At 47.3% G+C, this 16,533-nt stretch overlaps 1 protein-coding gene across 1 annotated transcript in view; it reads left to right on the forward strand.

Moving 5' to 3' along the window:
• The first annotated feature begins 4,460 nt into the window (after window positions 1–4,460).
• Window positions 4,461–16,533, forward strand: part of Eya2 (EYA transcriptional coactivator and phosphatase 2) — a 169,394-nt gene continuing 157,321 nt past the window's right edge. The window contains exons 1-2 of the mRNA XM_021193000.2: window positions 4,461–4,503; window positions 5,855–6,197. Of these exons, the coding sequence (XP_021048659.2) occupies window positions 4,461–4,503; window positions 5,855–6,197 (386 nt within the window). The remainder of the gene's footprint in view (window positions 4,504–5,854; window positions 6,198–16,533) is intronic.

A 16,533-nucleotide genomic window follows, 5' to 3' on the forward strand; every position in this document is an offset into this window, starting at 1 on the left:
AGAGAGAGAGAGAGAGAGAGAGAGAGAGAGAGAGAGAGAGAGAGAGAGAGAGAGAGACTGCCCCGGTCTGATGGAGAGAAAGAGCCTGCAAGAAAACTCTCAATGCAATCAACTTATAGAAGAAAGGTTCACTGTAGCTCATGGTTCTGGACTGATTAAATTTGGGGCCACTGGAGAACATGTCAGAACAGGAGTGAAGCTAACTGCTAACCTCTTTATCCAGGAAACAGAGAGAGACAGGAAGAGGAAGATCTGGGGGTCCCACAAGCCCCTTTGAGGGTGGCCCCTATAATAACCTAAAGACTTGTCAGGCCCCATCTCCTAAAGGCCACAAAATTCCAGTAATTCACTAATTTACCATAGTTTCAAATGGAAAAATTATAATACATATTGTGTTGGTCCAACTCCCAAACTATTTCCTAAACTAGAACTGACACATTAAATGCTGCCTCAGTCCGTTGTTCTGTTATCACAAAATACCAGAGACTGGGTATTTTACGAAGAGGAGAAACTTACCCCTTAGTGTTTAGAGGCTGAGGGGTTCAAGATCAAGGTGCTGGAAGGTTCAAAGTCTGGGCTGCTCTCTGCCCCCCAGATGGCACTTCACTGTTGCATCCTACGGCGTCTTCATGGAGCAAAAGGCAGAAGACAAGAAAACTTATTTACAAATGCCTTAGGCCAGTGGTTCTCAACTTTCTTAATGCTGTGACCCTTTAATACAGTTCCTTATGTTGTAGTAACCCCCTAACCATAAAATTATTTTCATTTCTACTTCATAACTATAATTTTGCTACTGTTAAGAATTGCAATATAAATAATCTGCTAGGCAGGATATTTGATATTTGACCCCTGTGAAAAGGCCAGTCGACCCCCAAGGGGTTGAGAACCCTCACCTCAGATCTTAGTTCTACTCACTAGGGAGGAACCTTGTGGATTAACCACCCTTTAAAGTGCCCTTAATACCAACACAATGGCCATTTGGTTTCAGCATCTGAGTTTTGGAGGACATAGTCAAACCCTTGCAAGTGTCCCTCAGTAAAGATCAGACTGAACATGTGAACATGGTGCAATCATTAATTAGTTAAGTAACACAACTAGCAGCTTTCTGGTTAGTGAATGGCTACTGAAGTTGTCAACAAACCGTCCTTTGCACATGATGACCCAGTCTCATGGTCATCTTGCCATGAGTGTGTCCAAACATGGCCTGGCGTTCTCTCGCTGGTAGTAAATAATACGGGTAGATAAGTGTCAATTCATGCGCTCACTGCAAGAAGCTGCTCCTTGTGCGGCTGGGTGTGTGTTAGAAGCAGAGATGCTCTGTTGGCTGCTAACTGGAGGGTTGCCGGAATGAAACGCCCCTGTTCGTGGGAGCCACAGCGCCTTCCCGGTTTGTTGCTGGGTAGACCCAGGCTGGTTCGATCCCGAGGGTCCAGGGATTTTTCTTTCTCTGTCTCCTACCTCACACAGGACCGCTGGAATTACAGATGTGTGCTCCTGTGTCTGGCTGTATGTGGGTTCTGGCCATTCAAACTCAGGTCGCCCCACTGCCCGGTAGGCCAGCATTTCCCCAGGCGTCTTTTTTCCCTCTTGGTAAGGGAATATTTTTGTGTCCCAGATGTGTGTAACAAGCCCCCTGGACTGGTGCTGCAGCATGTTTCCACATCTGTGGGGACCTCTGGTTACCTTCCTAGAGGAGTATCAGCCAAAGGCCTGATTGGCCAAGCCGCTCGGTTTGTGACTGTCTTCCACACCGTGAGCCGCTCTGAAATGGCTAGTTTTGATGTTTGACTCCGCGGAGCTTTTGGGGTGTGGGGGCTCCTTCATGGTCCTTCACAATTCCCACAGAGGGAGGAATGACGCAGGAGCCGGGATCTCAGTTCCTTTTCTTCTACCACAGAGTGGCTTTGCGCATGCGCTTTTCAATCGGAGCGACGCCGATGTAACTGATCACATTTTCCAGTTTGCATTGGCAGCCAGGAAGCTCAAGGCTAATTCTCAGTTCACTGCTGACAAGCACCCAACCCTCCCCGTGCACTTTCTGTGTGCAAACCTCACCCCTGACTTCCTTTCCTTCCCCGCGTTTCGTTGTTACCTCTTTTTCTTTCAGCTATCGTTATTCCGCTACTGCTGCCTCAGATTCTTTCTGAAAAGAACGAAAGTCTGTGAGAACATTAAAAAAATGGAGGGCTTTCTTCCCAGCAGACATCTTGTGGGTGGGAAAGGAATGTGTGTGGAAATGGGAAAGGTTCTGCATTGAAAGTACTCGTGTGTGTGGTATGATGTGCATGTGTATAGGATATAAAGTGTGTGTGTGTGTGTGTGTGTGTGTGTGTGTAGAATGCATGATATAGGATATGGATTACATATATGTATGTAGGGTGCACATGTATGTAAGATACAGTGTGCCCACGGTTTTCACAGTCCATCTGGTCTCCCGTTAGCATTGACTGGGAAGGTGCTGGACCACTATTCCAAGGCAGATATGCAAGGCAAGGCATCCTAAGAGTCTGACTTACGGTCTAGCACTTTCAGATTAAAACTCCAGGCCAAGGGCTGGGGGATGGCTTCCAATCAGAGCTTCTTAAAGACTGGGAGTCCCTCTCTGTTGATTGTAGAAATGACCCAGGGGCTTTTGAAAGTGCTAGTTCCCAGTCCTGTCCCCAGAGAGGCTGGGTTAATTGGTGTGGGGTGGAGATTTAAAAGGTCCCCTGGAGACACTAATGGGTACCAGCCCTGAGACTGCTACCCTGAGAGAAAGAGAAATGAAGCTAATAAACACCTGCTTCCAACCCACACCTCCGAGGCCTCAGGCTGGTGAAGCTTCAGGGAGATAACAGGTCATTCTGGTGCGGGATACGCTAACTTACACTGAGTTGTTGTATGTCCAAGACTCCCTCACACAGTCCACAGAGAAAGGAACATTTCATATCCTGATTCTCTGTGTGTGTGTACTTTGTTCATATGTCTGCATATATGTCTATATGCATATAGTATCTGTGCATATGTATCTAGCATATGTGTACTCAGTAAATATGTATATATAACATGTGTGTAAGAGCATATGGTGTATGTATATATACATACATTGTGTATGGCTGTATGTATATGTGTGTGTACATAGTATATGTATGGTATATGTGTGCATGTATGTATATTTATATATAGTATGTGTTATGTAGCATACATATGTATACAGTATATGTATATATATGGTATATGTGTTCATGTGTATCAATATGTATATGTAGTATATATATGTATATGTTTGTATTGTGTAAATATAAGTGTACATGTGTATAGTGTATGATTTGTACATGGTATATGGTGGATATTTATATGTACTTTTGCATATAGCATGTACTTTTGCATACAGCATATGTATGCGTCTACATATGCAGGTGATTGGTAAAGTGAAGTAACATTTGCATAGAGTTTTGGGCATCCCCTCGTGCACTCTGAACTCTAGATTATTTGGGCACCTAATGTGATGAGAGGAGCTGGAAATCGTTGCTGTGCCGTATTTCTTGGGGAATAATGACAAGAAAAACACGTCTGAGCTTGAGGCTGGGGACATACAACTGCCTGCTGTGTCTCAGGTGTTCCGTCCTTGCACCACAAGTCGAAATGTGTGTTCATGATCAGTACAGATGAAATCCCTTTTCTCCGTATGCTTTTAATCTGGGATTGGTTAAATCTGAGAGTGTGAGACCTGCATTCAACCTGCCGATTCATGTGACACTCCCTATTCCAGTTTATCCTCACCTAGGTGTGTGTGTGTATGTATGTGTGTGTGTGCACATGTGCATATGTGTGGCAGACATTCAATCACTCTTTACCTTATTTTTAAAGAGAGAGGGACATCTCCCACTGAACCTAGAGTGCATTGATTCTGCTAGGCTGCCTGGCCAGTGAGCCCCAGGAATCCCCCTGTCTCTGTGTCCCCAGCTCTAGAATTACACATGTGAGCTGCCCATGGTGCCCAGCTATTTACATGGACACTGAGGATCCAAACTCGGGTCCTAATGCTGACACTTCACCAGCTGAGCCCTTGTCCCAGCCATTCACTTTGGGTTTTTAAAACAAAAACCTTTAAAACAAAACACTTTTGGTTTTGGTTTTGGTTTTGGTTTGTTTGTTTATAAGAAAAAAAGGGAGGTTCATGGGCCAAGTCAAAGCCCTGTTAGGGAATACTGAGACTCTCAAGCGAGTACACCATTGTGTTTTCTGAGATGACCCCATGGGGTGGATAATATGTGGAACATGGCTGGGGGCAGCCACAGCCTTGGTGGGAAGTGCCTCGGTGGTGTGAGCTCCGAGCATTCACACAGTAATAAGACATAATTATTAATAATACAATAATACAAGAGTCTCGCCTCTGAGCTCTGGATGAGAAAATCAAATCCAAGAGCAGATGTCCACTCTGCTTCTAAAAGGCAAAAGAGTCATTGTGATGCGGAGAGATGCCTGGATCCTCCTCACTGGATGGGGACAGCCATGCCAATGGTAGATACTTCCTCTGGTATGGTGTCTGTGGTGGGAAGGAGACAGACAAGACGGGAGACAGAGCCAGCGATGCCAGGGCCCGACCCATCTACAGTTGGGGGCCCTTTTAAAGAACCACCATAAAATAGACATACAGGTGAGTATCTCTCTAAATCAAGGAAAGGGTTCACAACTGGTTCTGATTTGATTTGATTTTTGTGTATGAGCATCCTGCTTGTACATATATCTGTGTACCATGTGCAGGCCTGGTTAGGATAGCTATTAGCTGCCATGTGAGTTCTGGGAACTTAACCAGGGTCTTAACAGGACCCTTAACTGTCGAGTTATCCCTCCAGTCCCTAGTTTTTATTTTTATTGTCTGTATGTGTATGGGGGAAGTTGTGCATGTGAGTGCAGTGCTTACAGAGGCCAGCAGAGGGCATCAGATCCTCTAGAGTCTGAGCTTCTGGAACAAGGAAGTCAGAGTTCAGAGTCACCTAATCTATACTGAGCACAGCTAGAGGCCAAAAGAAGCTGGTGTTTGTAAACTTGGAATAGATTTTTCACCACTGGGGTCCAGCTGAAGCCCATTTCTAGTTTCCCATCAGGGACTCATAAGGGGCCCAGAGACTGACTGGTTTGGCTGATAAGAGACCCCAAACCTGACTTGGAGACACCTGAAGTCCCAGTACCTGAGCATCAGCAGTAACTGAAGCCAGTTGAGCCCCCATAGGGAGGCACTGGGACTGGGGAATGGCATAGTCATTAAAGCACCGTGCTAGCAGAAGGACTTGAGTTCAGATCCCCAGTAGCTACATAAAATGTTAGGTGTGGCAGCAGGTGCCTAAAATGCAGCGCCTAAAAGGCAGAGGCAGGAGGATCCCTGGAGCGAGCTTGCTGGCCAGCCCCTTCAACTGAATCCTGAATCGAAAACCTCCATCTTCAAAAAGAAACCTTGCGTTGGGGGGCGGGGGGGAGTTATGACAAAAACAGTAATGCTGACCTCTGGCCTAATACACACACACTCACCCTCACACTCACTCTTCCCTGTAATTGAGGTGACACCTCCACAGAGACATCTTCCTGGACTGCTCTGCTGCCCCGCCACCCACAAGCCCCTCTTTCGCGCTCCTCGGTATTTACAACTTTCTCCAGCTGCCTTTTCCCTGGACTCTTTGTTCGTGTTTCCCACTCTCAACGTGGATGCAAAGTTCCAGGACGACAGAAAATGAGTTGGTCTTGTTGTAGTGGAGCAGTTGACCCGACACGGACAGTCGAGTGGACGGACTGATGAATGAATGGATGGATGGATGGATAGATAGATGATGGGTGGGTGGATGATGGACGGATGAATGCAAGTGTGCGGTCCCAGTCTGCACTGCTGACTCTCTGGGGCCGCGCCTGGCCGCGGTGAGGACGCTGCGGGGCCGGGAGGCGGCGTGGGCGTCGCCGCAGGGAGGAGGCCGGCGCGTCCCTCCTCCGGGAGCGCAGCGGCAGCAGCGAGAGCAGCGCGCACTGCAGGGCCGAGTCCCCGCCCGGAGCCAGCGCCGCGCCCCGCGGCCCCCACGCACGGCGCGGCCCGGCGGGGGCGCAGGAAACCCGCGGCCGGGACAGGGGGCCGGTCTCCGGCACAGGAGGCTGCTGCAGCCCTGCGACATTCGCTCCGCGTGCCATCCCCCAGCCCGGCCCGCTCGGGACGCCTCTGCACTGTGCGGGTGAGTACCGCGCTCGGGGACACGGGGTGGGATCGCGTCTCCCGGGAACCCCGTAAACAGTGAAGGAGCGGAGACTCGGCCGAGGACAACAGATCCAGTCTCGAGATCCCTTTGGGTCTCAAGGCCTCAGTTTCCCCTCGTGTTCCAGGTGAGGGGGTGCGGGGCGCAGTGACTGAAGTTAGCAACTCCAGTGCGCCGGACAAGTGCAGGACGCGGCCGGGTCTCTGCGTTTGGTTCGTTGTCTGGCCTCGCAGGAGACTTGTGCTGAATCTCAGATTCTACCCAAAAGGATCCCAGAGACAAGCTGATGCCCGAGGCTGGGGTGGTGGGTGGCCGAGGAACGCGGCATCCCGCTGGAACTTGGGGCCCGTGACCCAGCCTCCCCCACGTCGATTTTCTTTTGGAAAGTCTTTACTATCCTGTAGCCTACATTGGTCCAGCTCAGGGCGCTCAAGCTGGAGCTGAAACTTAACACAACTTTCCATCAGGACGCTTAGACTGGGTTTCGTAGTAAGGGGAGAGCGCGCAGACAGGAGTTACTTTAGCCAGGCAGCTGTGGACTGGCCCTAGCTTCAGTGCATTTCAAATAGCTCTCAAGCTCATGGAGTTTTAGAGAGAGGCGCCCCATCGCTAAAGCCTCAAAGCTCTGCAGTTGAATGTGAGATTTTCTTGCAAGGCTCATAGGGCCCCCAAACCATCCCAGGGCTCAGACTTGACAGCCCTCTCTCCTTGCCTGCGGAAAAAGCAAGGCAGAAACGCTATAGCCTATCCAACCTCCCTCTTCCCGCCACCGTCCGAAATGCTACATAACTTTTAACGACTTTAAGTATATAATATATAACGCGATATTATATATAAATATGTCGTGCGAGGTACAGAAGTCACTCCTGGTGGGAAGGTTTAACGAAGTGAGAGAAAATACTAGGATTTACAAACACCGGGGAAGCATTTGAATTATGTCTGAGTCGGGAGCTCCCGCCCCAAGGAAACTATAACTGGGGACAGTGGGTGTATTTGAAGCCGATTCTATTAATTCCACAAGCCCTTGATGCTAGGATGAAAGAATTTCCTATGACCAGAGCATGGGTCAGCTTAAAAGAGACACCAGCCCTCAGAGGTGTGTTAGACCCCAACATTCACAGTTGCCTGTGGGGACCAAGGCTGGGTCTTTTCAAAACAATCCTTGTCAAGGACCATTGTGCAGTTTTACCCAAGAAATGCCCCCCTTCCTGCTTCTCTGCAGCATCTGTAAGGCCCCCAAGCCTAATATGTCCCTGTCTTTAGACATCTTCAAACTGGGGAAAGTTAATGGGCTATTTATGTAAGAAATGATAATGTTTGGAATCTTGTTTGTGACTGAGCATAATAATGAGCTTGGATTTGAAACTTGAATATTTGCAATTGTAGAAAAAAAAAAACAACGTATGAATAGATCTGAGAGAACCTGAAGTGGTATGAGTGTGTGTATGAGGGTGTGTGTGAGTGTGTCTGTGTGTCTGCATGTGTTAAACTAGTTTTTAGGTCCCTATGCCCCTTTGTATCTTAGTTCACAACTCGATAAACTGTTTTATCTTCAAAGAATGATATTTTCTTCCTGTGTCTTTGAGCGCTTGTGTAACGCTGCACTCAAGTATATAAAAATAACCCAGAAACATATATTATTTTCCTAGTATCAGATAACTAAAAATGTGAAGTAAAAATTAAAAGATATGTGCCCTGATTGTTTTTTATGTTATTTTTAAAAGTGCTGTTTTTAAACGACCTAAATTCTAGCATCTTTTCGTGCCTTTGTGTTGGGTTAAACGCATCATAAAGAAACATGATTTGCTGACCTGTAACAGGGTTAGCATTTGGGACGGGGGACCACCCATAGTACTGTGCTTCCAAAATGCCGAAGCCTGCTGCTTTAAATCGCGTGTAAGAGATTTCGAGTCTTGTTCCAGATGGATAAATTGATAAAATGCTAGCTGCTGTCGGGAGAGAGTGGAAAAGCCCACAGTAAAACGGGTCTGCGGCGTAGCCCGCCACTTTCAGAATTGGGTTGAACACGCCGTGGAGATTCTGGCAGTTTGAAAAACCATATACACAGTCCAGGCACGTCCACTTAAGATGTTTCCCCCACAACAAGATGACTCCATCCCCACAAAGAAGAAAAACCATTTCCTTATTTTTTTTTTTTCAGCTATTTTCCCAAAGATAATTTGTGGCGGGAGTAGACCAGGACTAAGCAGCCAACCGTCCAACTGTCACCAGCGCAAGCTGAGCTCAGGGCTAGAACTCTTTCTCTGTCCCCACCACCATCACCAGATGTGTGTTGGGTGTCCTCAGCTGCGATGCCCCTTTGGAAGCTCATTAAGCCAGCAATAAACTTGTCGAATGGCGAAAGCGCAGGCTCTCATTGAGAGCGAGTGGGGTTTCAGGGTGACCCACAACAGATGCCTTTCTGGGCAGGGAGACAGGCAATGGCTGTCAGAAAAGGAAGGGAGGAGAGAGGTCTTGCTCAGCCGGGTCAGCTGCTGAAGCCCCTGCATCTAAGCCGATGGTGGGAGCTGGAGTTGTAGCAGGGCTGGTCGTTGCTGGGCAGGCCTCCTGCCCATAAAGGATGCTCAGTCTAGCTTTCAGGCAGTGTCCAAAGCGCTGAGGAGTGTGTGTGTGTGTGTGTGTGTGTGTGTGTGTGTGTGTGTGTGTGTGTTATGTGTTGCTTCCTGTCAAATGGCCAGGGATACATTTACCTGATTCTCACCTGGGCACCAGATACAAAGGGAGACAGAAATGCCTTAAGGGAGAGAATTCCCTTCCCCGAGGCTTCTGAAGGGGGAGGATTGCTTAGCTTTGTGGGGCTCAGATCTTGAGGTTTCAGGCAGAGGGGGCTGAGAGTCACTCCCAGACGGCACACTTTCTGCCTGTCACCAGGACTGAGTTCTGCTGTGGGCAGGAAACATTTCTCTTGCTATTTGTTCTGAATAAAGGGTGGAAGGCGTTTGCCCAGAAGGAACCCTTTACAGAGGCTTAACCCTCAAGTTGAGAAAACATGGCTTGTTGACAGAACACACACACTCTCATTCCTCGCTCAGTCTCAACACTCTTCCTGATTCCAGACTCACGGACTCTGAGCACCCCACTTCCTCCTCTGCATCCAAGGCCACTCAAGAGTCCCAAACACCACACACACACACACACACACACACACACACACTCACGAGAGAGAGAGAGAGAGAGAGAGAGAGAGAGAGAGAGAGAGAGAGAGAGAATTAGTGGAGAATTTGCCAGTGACAGTACTGGCCTAATGGTATTTGCCTAACACCTTCTAATCCAGAGAGGGTAAACCCTCCATTAGGGACCAATGCTTGAAATGACAACTGGTGGCTACAGATCGGCTTGGTCACCATAATTGACCCGCAGGAGCAACTTCTCTGTAGCTGTAATTCAGGGCTAGGAAAGTACCTGCCTGGTGTACCTAGAGCTGAAGGAAGCTGTGTGTGTGTGTGTGTGTGTGTGTGTGTGTGTGTGTGTGTGTGTGTGTGTNTGTGTGTGTGTGTGTGTGTGTATGTATGTGTGTGTATGTGTGTGTGAGTATATGTGTGTGTATGTGTGTGTGAGTATATGTGTGTGCGTAAGTATGTGTGTGTGTATGTGTGTGTGAGAATGTATGTGTGTTCACCTTTTTCTTCTCACTTTCACGGAAGTGACATTAATAGCATTTTTCTCATTTATAGACCACACTTAAGACTCTCTTATATAAATACACATTGTTAAAAACAAACAAACAAACACCCAATCAGCACACATCCAGAATTTGAATGCAGAGGACAACAGTCACCTCATCTCATCCATCTTTCTGGCAGCTCTTTACTGAAGTCCTTCGAGTGTTATTAGTAAGAGCTCAGCCTTGTGAGGGAGGAAACTGAGTCACTGAGCACATAACTCACAGGCCACAGATGAAACTCAAGCCTTCAGTTCCCCATGGGTGCCTCACCCTTGTCCTTCGAAACCCCTCTCCCCCTGCCCTTGGAGGGTGACACTCAGCTCGGATGATTCTGAACATACAGAGAACAAATTATCTTCTGAAGCTGCCATGGTTAAGTTTTTGTTTCTTCTTCTTCTTCTTCTTCTTCTTCTTCTTCTTCTTCTTCTTCTTCTTCTTCTTCTTCTTCTTCTTCTTCTTCTTCCTCTTCCTCTTCCTCCTCCTCTTCTTTTTCTTCTTCTTCCTCCTTCTCTTCATTTTCTTCTTCCTCCTCTTCCTCTTCTTCTTTTTATCCTCCTCCTCCTTTGGTTTTGGTTTGGTTTTTTGCTGTTGTTTTAAATAGATGGGAATTACACTCGGTATTTAGAAAACAAGAATAGAAACCTTGGCACTCGTGTTTAGCCATTTGGGTCTGGTTCTGTCAAGGAGAATAGCTGTTTATTTACGAGGGCTAATTTAATTTGTCCCTTTTATATTAACACTGTCTAGTTCTGTTCCTAAAATGAGTCAATAAATTTACCGGCAGAGGGAGGGAAGGCCCTAAACGTTACGGTAGGCACAGCTCGGGTCAGCTTTACCGGAAGGCACTGTATTGTATTGCTACGGGTGTGTGCTGGTCTGGAGTTCAATTATAAACATTTGGAGGACAAAGTAATTTGGAACAGGTGGTCTCGAGAGTCGGGTAACAGGAGTGGTTCGTCTTGGCCACTTAGAATGTCAAGGGATGCCATCAGTGTGGCCCGAATGTGGGGACAGGCGGGCTTGTGGTCAGTGGGGCCTGAGGGGTACGAGAACCCAAGGTCTTAGCCCACCGTCCTACTGAGAACAGGGCCACAGCTTCCTGCTCTCTGCCTTCTGGCAATTACAGTGCTCTTCCAACGCAGATGTGCCTCCGGCTTCTGGTGTTTTGATATGTGAATTTGTACTTTTGAATCTACGCTGAAGTTTAAAGCAGGAATGTCAGTGTAAGATAGCGCCAACTTAAACATCTTTTAAAATGTGTGAAGAATTTAACAGAGGTTAAGAGCTATTCTGTCATAGTGTCGTGCCTGTACCATAAAATGTGTGTGATGTCAACAGCGTCCAACTTTCCCCTTCTGTCTGGTTAGCTAGTAAAATTAATTTTTAAAAGTCTGTGGATTCTCAGACTGTGTAACTGAGACAAACATATATCTGGTTGTGTTCATTCATTCAGGGAACAGCCAGCTCTTAGGGGTTGTAATTGCAAGAGAAATGATGAAAGTCAACCCCTCCTCCATTCGAAGAATGAGGCTCTGGACTCCCACATGTGGAGGAACACTCACTACTTGAGTCCTCTAGAGTGGGGCTTCTGTCATTTCTCTGCCCATCTCCTAAGCAGCGTTTTTCAGACCTGAAATATACCAGGCGTTAGCCAGTAGACATTTTAATTTTGTAAAGAAAAATGACGATGGCAGGGACGGCTGGGTCTGTTTCCACCATTATTGTCCCTGCAACGTGAATGCTTTGGGTTTCATGGTACGGCGTGGGTTTGCCAAGAAAGAAAAATCACAGCAGGAAACTATGTGAAAACATACACACTTCTGTTTAAGAAATGGGAAAAACACGGGCAGATTCTGCATGGTAATTGCTTTAACGTGAGTTTTAAATGTCATTGTTTGGCTTAGGTCAAAAAAAAAAAAAAGTCCCTTTTAGCTGCTTCTTGGGAAGGCGCGGTTACCGTATCTCGCACCTTTAAGAGGCTTTGAGAGACAGCCACCTTCCAGGTGTAAACACTCCGTGGTTTGGGGGCTGTACAGGCCTTTAAATTTTTAAAAAGGTTACTTAGATATCGATTTTATTTTCTTGACCCAAATGAGAAAACACGGGGAATTCTCCATAGCTTTTTACAGGCTGCTAGGACCAGAAGAGAAGCCAAACCAAGTGCATTAGGTCATGGGCTCCAAGTGCATACATCAGCCACTGAAGGTCACGAAAGCAGGGCACAGCCACCGGCACTCTCTCCCGAGCCAAGTCCGAATTCCTGCCTGTTAGACGCGTTCGGTTGAATTGGACACAGAAGGGGATGGGGGGGAGGGGGTGTGCTTCTGCTCTTGACTTGATCTGTGCTCTCTGAGGAACAGCAAAGACGTCTTGTGGTAAAAGGAGACAGAGTCTGGAATGGCGGTCTTCTCTGGAACGTTTTTTCACTGTTCTAGAGAAAAAAATGGGTTCTGGGTCTGTCTGTCACCACTGATAACTCCTCCGGATGTTCAAATCTGTGAGAGTTAGAGGCTAAAGTGCCCTGGGGCCTCCAGGTCAGTTTTCTCACTTTGTGGTTGAAATATTAACAGTTTCCCATATCTTTCTTTTTTTTGTTTCTGTGATTTTTTTTTTTTTTTAATGTGGGGCACACAGTGAGAAGACAAGCCCTTGCCCTTGCCGTCCTGAGAGACACACAGAGTGTATCTGCATGACCCTGACTCTGGTACCAACCCAGGTGCTGATGGGAATTCCACAGAGGGATTAAGCCTCTTCTGAGAGACAGAAAAGGTGTTAGCCCAAAGAGGTTGTTTGCTTTTGTGGGTGTGCACTATTTACACACAGGTCGACTTTTGTTTAGGAATGTTCTAGCCCCGTTTATCTCTCCAGCAAAGGTCTGAGGACCCGCTCGGTTGGGAAGGGGTGGGCTTGGGGGGTGGGGAACGGGGGATCCTGTACTTCTGGTCTTTTTCATCACTGAGAAGGCAAGGGGGAAGTTCAGGCTGTCTGCTCTGCTGGGATGCGTGGTCTCAAGTGGCAAAACAAGTTGTGACTTGTAGCCATGTTGTCTAAGTTTTGGCCCCAGCCAGCCGTGACAAAGAATGAAGCTGAGGGGATTATTCACCTCCGGTCTGTGAAGATCCTGAGCTCACGTGTGCTCTCCTCTTACTGACGACACTGAACCCCACCCACCCCACCCTCAGAAGCTAGCACGTGGGATATGGAGGGAAGGGGGCGCTTAGGGGAAGGATGTCTGAAACTCACGGGATGTCTCCATGTTGCTCAGACATCACAAGAAAGAGACTGATACAGGGATGGAGATGCAGACCCGGGAGACAGAGGCACAGGGAGGGTAACCAGTGGTTTGATCCAGAGTGGGGTGTTTGCTGACACCCCGGGACCCTCAGGGTAACTTTTAAAACTTGCTTTGGAAAGTCTGTCTGCCTTTTTAAAAATATTTTTTCCAGTGAAACCTTTTTTTTTTTTTTTTAAGTGTTGCCAGTGCCAGAGTCACTGGCAACAGCCAATTGCCCCCTGTTTATTGAAGATGTGCTCTGTGCCAGGAGCTACACTCAAGAAATATTTTGCTTTGTTTCTGGATAGAGTAGACTGTTATTATCTCCATTTTACAGATGGAGACGCGTGGTCAGAGTCCTACGGCCTGTGCCAGAGGCAGAATTATGTCCAGTTCTGATCCCGAGCCCCTAGAACAGGCAGATTCCAGGTAGGCCCTGGGGAGGCAGATTTTAAAGTCAGTCCTCCTGGGTTGCTTTATGGGTATTCGTGGGGAGTCAGAATAGAGGGTTCAGAAGAGGAGGAGGATGCTATACCCACGGAGCCTTGGATCCTGCCCTGTGGAAGCCGAGGCGTGTTTGGAGCAAGAGGCTGTTGAATCCTGCAACCTGGCTGGCCTGCAACCCTGCAGCCGGCTGTGCCCAGTGCAGTCACACTATGATAACCTCAGTGTTATTACTGGGACTTTGCAACCCACGGTGCCTGACACACTGGCTGTGGCCCTTGAGAACAAAATGCATTGACCCCTGACCCATTGCAGTATGGCAAGATAAAGTCTATTGACAAGAAAGAGGATGTGTGTTGAGTATTTCATAAACCATTCCAAAGACACGCTGTGTTTCTTGGAGCCTTTGTTCTTGTCCTTACCCTAGTGACACTTCCCTGTCTAGGGTCAGAGAGACAGATAGACAAGAACAGGACTCCAGTGTCCTGGAATTGTATCTCTGTCGTCGTCCTGATGATCCTGGGGTAGACAGAAGGTATTGCTGTGACTCTTAGACCTTTCTCCAGAGCTTCCTACGGCTCCCACAGCAGATGAAGGATAAGAGACGAAAGCAATGCTGCAGATGCTCATCCAAAGGAGCCCAGCTCAGCGAGTGTGGGGTACCAGCTTCTATGCCCCAGAGTGCACTGGGCATCCTGAGAGTTGCTCTCTGCTCCTCTAGAAAATGGCATAGGGTGTGAAGAATCAGCTTTCCCCAAATGGGAGCCTTGCTGGTCGTGTGTGTGTGTGTGTGTGTGTGTGTGTGTGTGTGTATGATTAATTATAGTAATATGATATAGGATAAATATATAATAATAAGATTTAATAATATAATTAATATAAATATATATTCTTAAGTACAGTGGAGATTGGGAGCAGAAACTATGGGCTGGTGGAGTTGATGTCGTGGCACATTTACCTACCCGTCACTGTCCCCAATTGCACAACAGGGATTATAAAGCACCTTTCTGTAGAGATTAATATGACAAACTGTTTGTACCAGCAGTGGGTGGAGCTCGAACGATGGCCGGAGCTAATCCTGCTATGATCACGAATCCCAAGCTGTGTGTCCTGAGGTTGATGACTTAGTGCACTGTGCCTCAGTTTCCCAATCTGTAAAACGGGGCAGGATACTGATAATGAGGATCTTCACCATCAGCAGTGGTAAAAATGTAAAGATGTCGCTGTGAGAGGCTCAGCTTTATGGTCCTGCTCATTTGTTTGTCGGCGTTTAATAAGCCAGCTATAAGGATGACAGGGCGTTGTGCTAGAGGCCAGCAGTATGCCTGGCAACAGCGGATCTGTGTGGCGAGTGCGTGGGCTGTGGTTGAAAGCACAGGCCCCAGACTCAGACAGAGCTGGTGTGAATTTTGGCCACTGGCGGTGCCCTTGCTCTGCCACCTCTGGGCACAGTTGCTGTTCCTGAAAAGGCTGAGCATGTTAAATGAGGTGGCACACATTCACAGGGCGTTTGGCACATAGTAACCACTCAATAAATGGTAGCTTGTATCATTATCACCCTGACTGCGCGCTGCACCCGCACCCCCACGAAAGCACAGGTCACGGATAAAGCTTAATTTGAAAATAAAAGAACACATTTTTAAACTGCCAAATAGACTTAAAATAATATTCATTAAACAAAATTAAAATATTCTATTAAAGCCAGACTTTGGGCTCAGACCAAATTTTTATAACCCGAGCTTAAAGGCCAGGGAGTCCTCTAGCCACAATGGGGACATTGTGACTGAGCCCAAGACTTCAACGCAGCTATTGAATGCCTTTGAAATGTATGTTTTCCCATTTAAATGAAAGGGAAGTCACAAGAAGAAGAAGAAGAAGAAGAAGAAAAAAAGAGGTTCTTGCTCTATTTAACAAACCGGTAAGGAGCTGAAAAAGAAAACAAAAGATGTTCTCCTAATGCCAAAGACACATGGCGGCTCCCTGGGGCTCACTGGCCAGCTAGTGCCACCACACCAGCCCTCTGTGGTTCCACCTCAGAGTGATCCAGATTCCATTAGCTCTCTGAGCTAACTGAATCTCAGCCATGTTCTCCCGTAGACTTTATAGACAGTGGAGTGAATATGTTGTTGACAATCAAGACCCGAGAGTCCAACTGCTTCTGTTCAAAGCCTAGCTCTGCCTCAGTTTCCCCTCTCACAACGCTGACAACCCGCAGGTTCAGGGGGGCTGTTGTAGGAAAGTGTTGGGGGTTTCTTTTTGTTTTCCTTGGAGCGTGAAGCATCCCTGGGCTTTGGGATATAGAAGAATGAAATCTCGAGGGAATTAGAGGTTGAGGTCATCTGGATATTCAGAGAAGGGATGGGCAAGTCAGAGATTTAAAACCACACCAAGAGGCCGGGTGTGGTGCTGCAAGCCTTTAATCCCAGCACTTGGGAGGCAGAGGCAGGTGAATTTCTGAGTTCGAGGCCAGCCTGGTCTACAGAGTGAATTCCAGGACAGCCAGGGCTACACAGAGAAACCCTATCTCGAAAAACCAAACCAAAAAAAAACAAAAAACAAAAAACAAAAAACAAAAAAAAAAACCACACCAAGTTTTCATGTGCCGTGCATTTCCACAAAGAGTTTAATCCTCTCCCCAAAAGTCCTTATGATAGGGGGCTGGAGAGATGGCTCAGGGCTTGAGGGCACTGGTTGCTCTTCCAGAGGTCCTGGGTTTGGTTCCCAACTCCTACCTGGAGACTCACAACTGCCTGTCTCTCTGATTCCAGGTCAGGCACCCTCTTCTGGCCCCTGTGGATACTGTATACACATGGCATATTTGCAAGTAAATGCTCTTACATGTTAAAACAAAACAAAACAAAACAAAACAAAAAAAAACAGCAGCAACAACAAGAACCAACCACCCCCCCCCC

Source organism: Mus pahari, chromosome 3 (genome assembly GCF_900095145.1).
Source record: "Mus pahari chromosome 3, PAHARI_EIJ_v1.1, whole genome shotgun sequence".
Classification (NCBI taxonomy): Eukaryota; Metazoa; Chordata; class Mammalia; order Rodentia; family Muridae; genus Mus; species Mus pahari.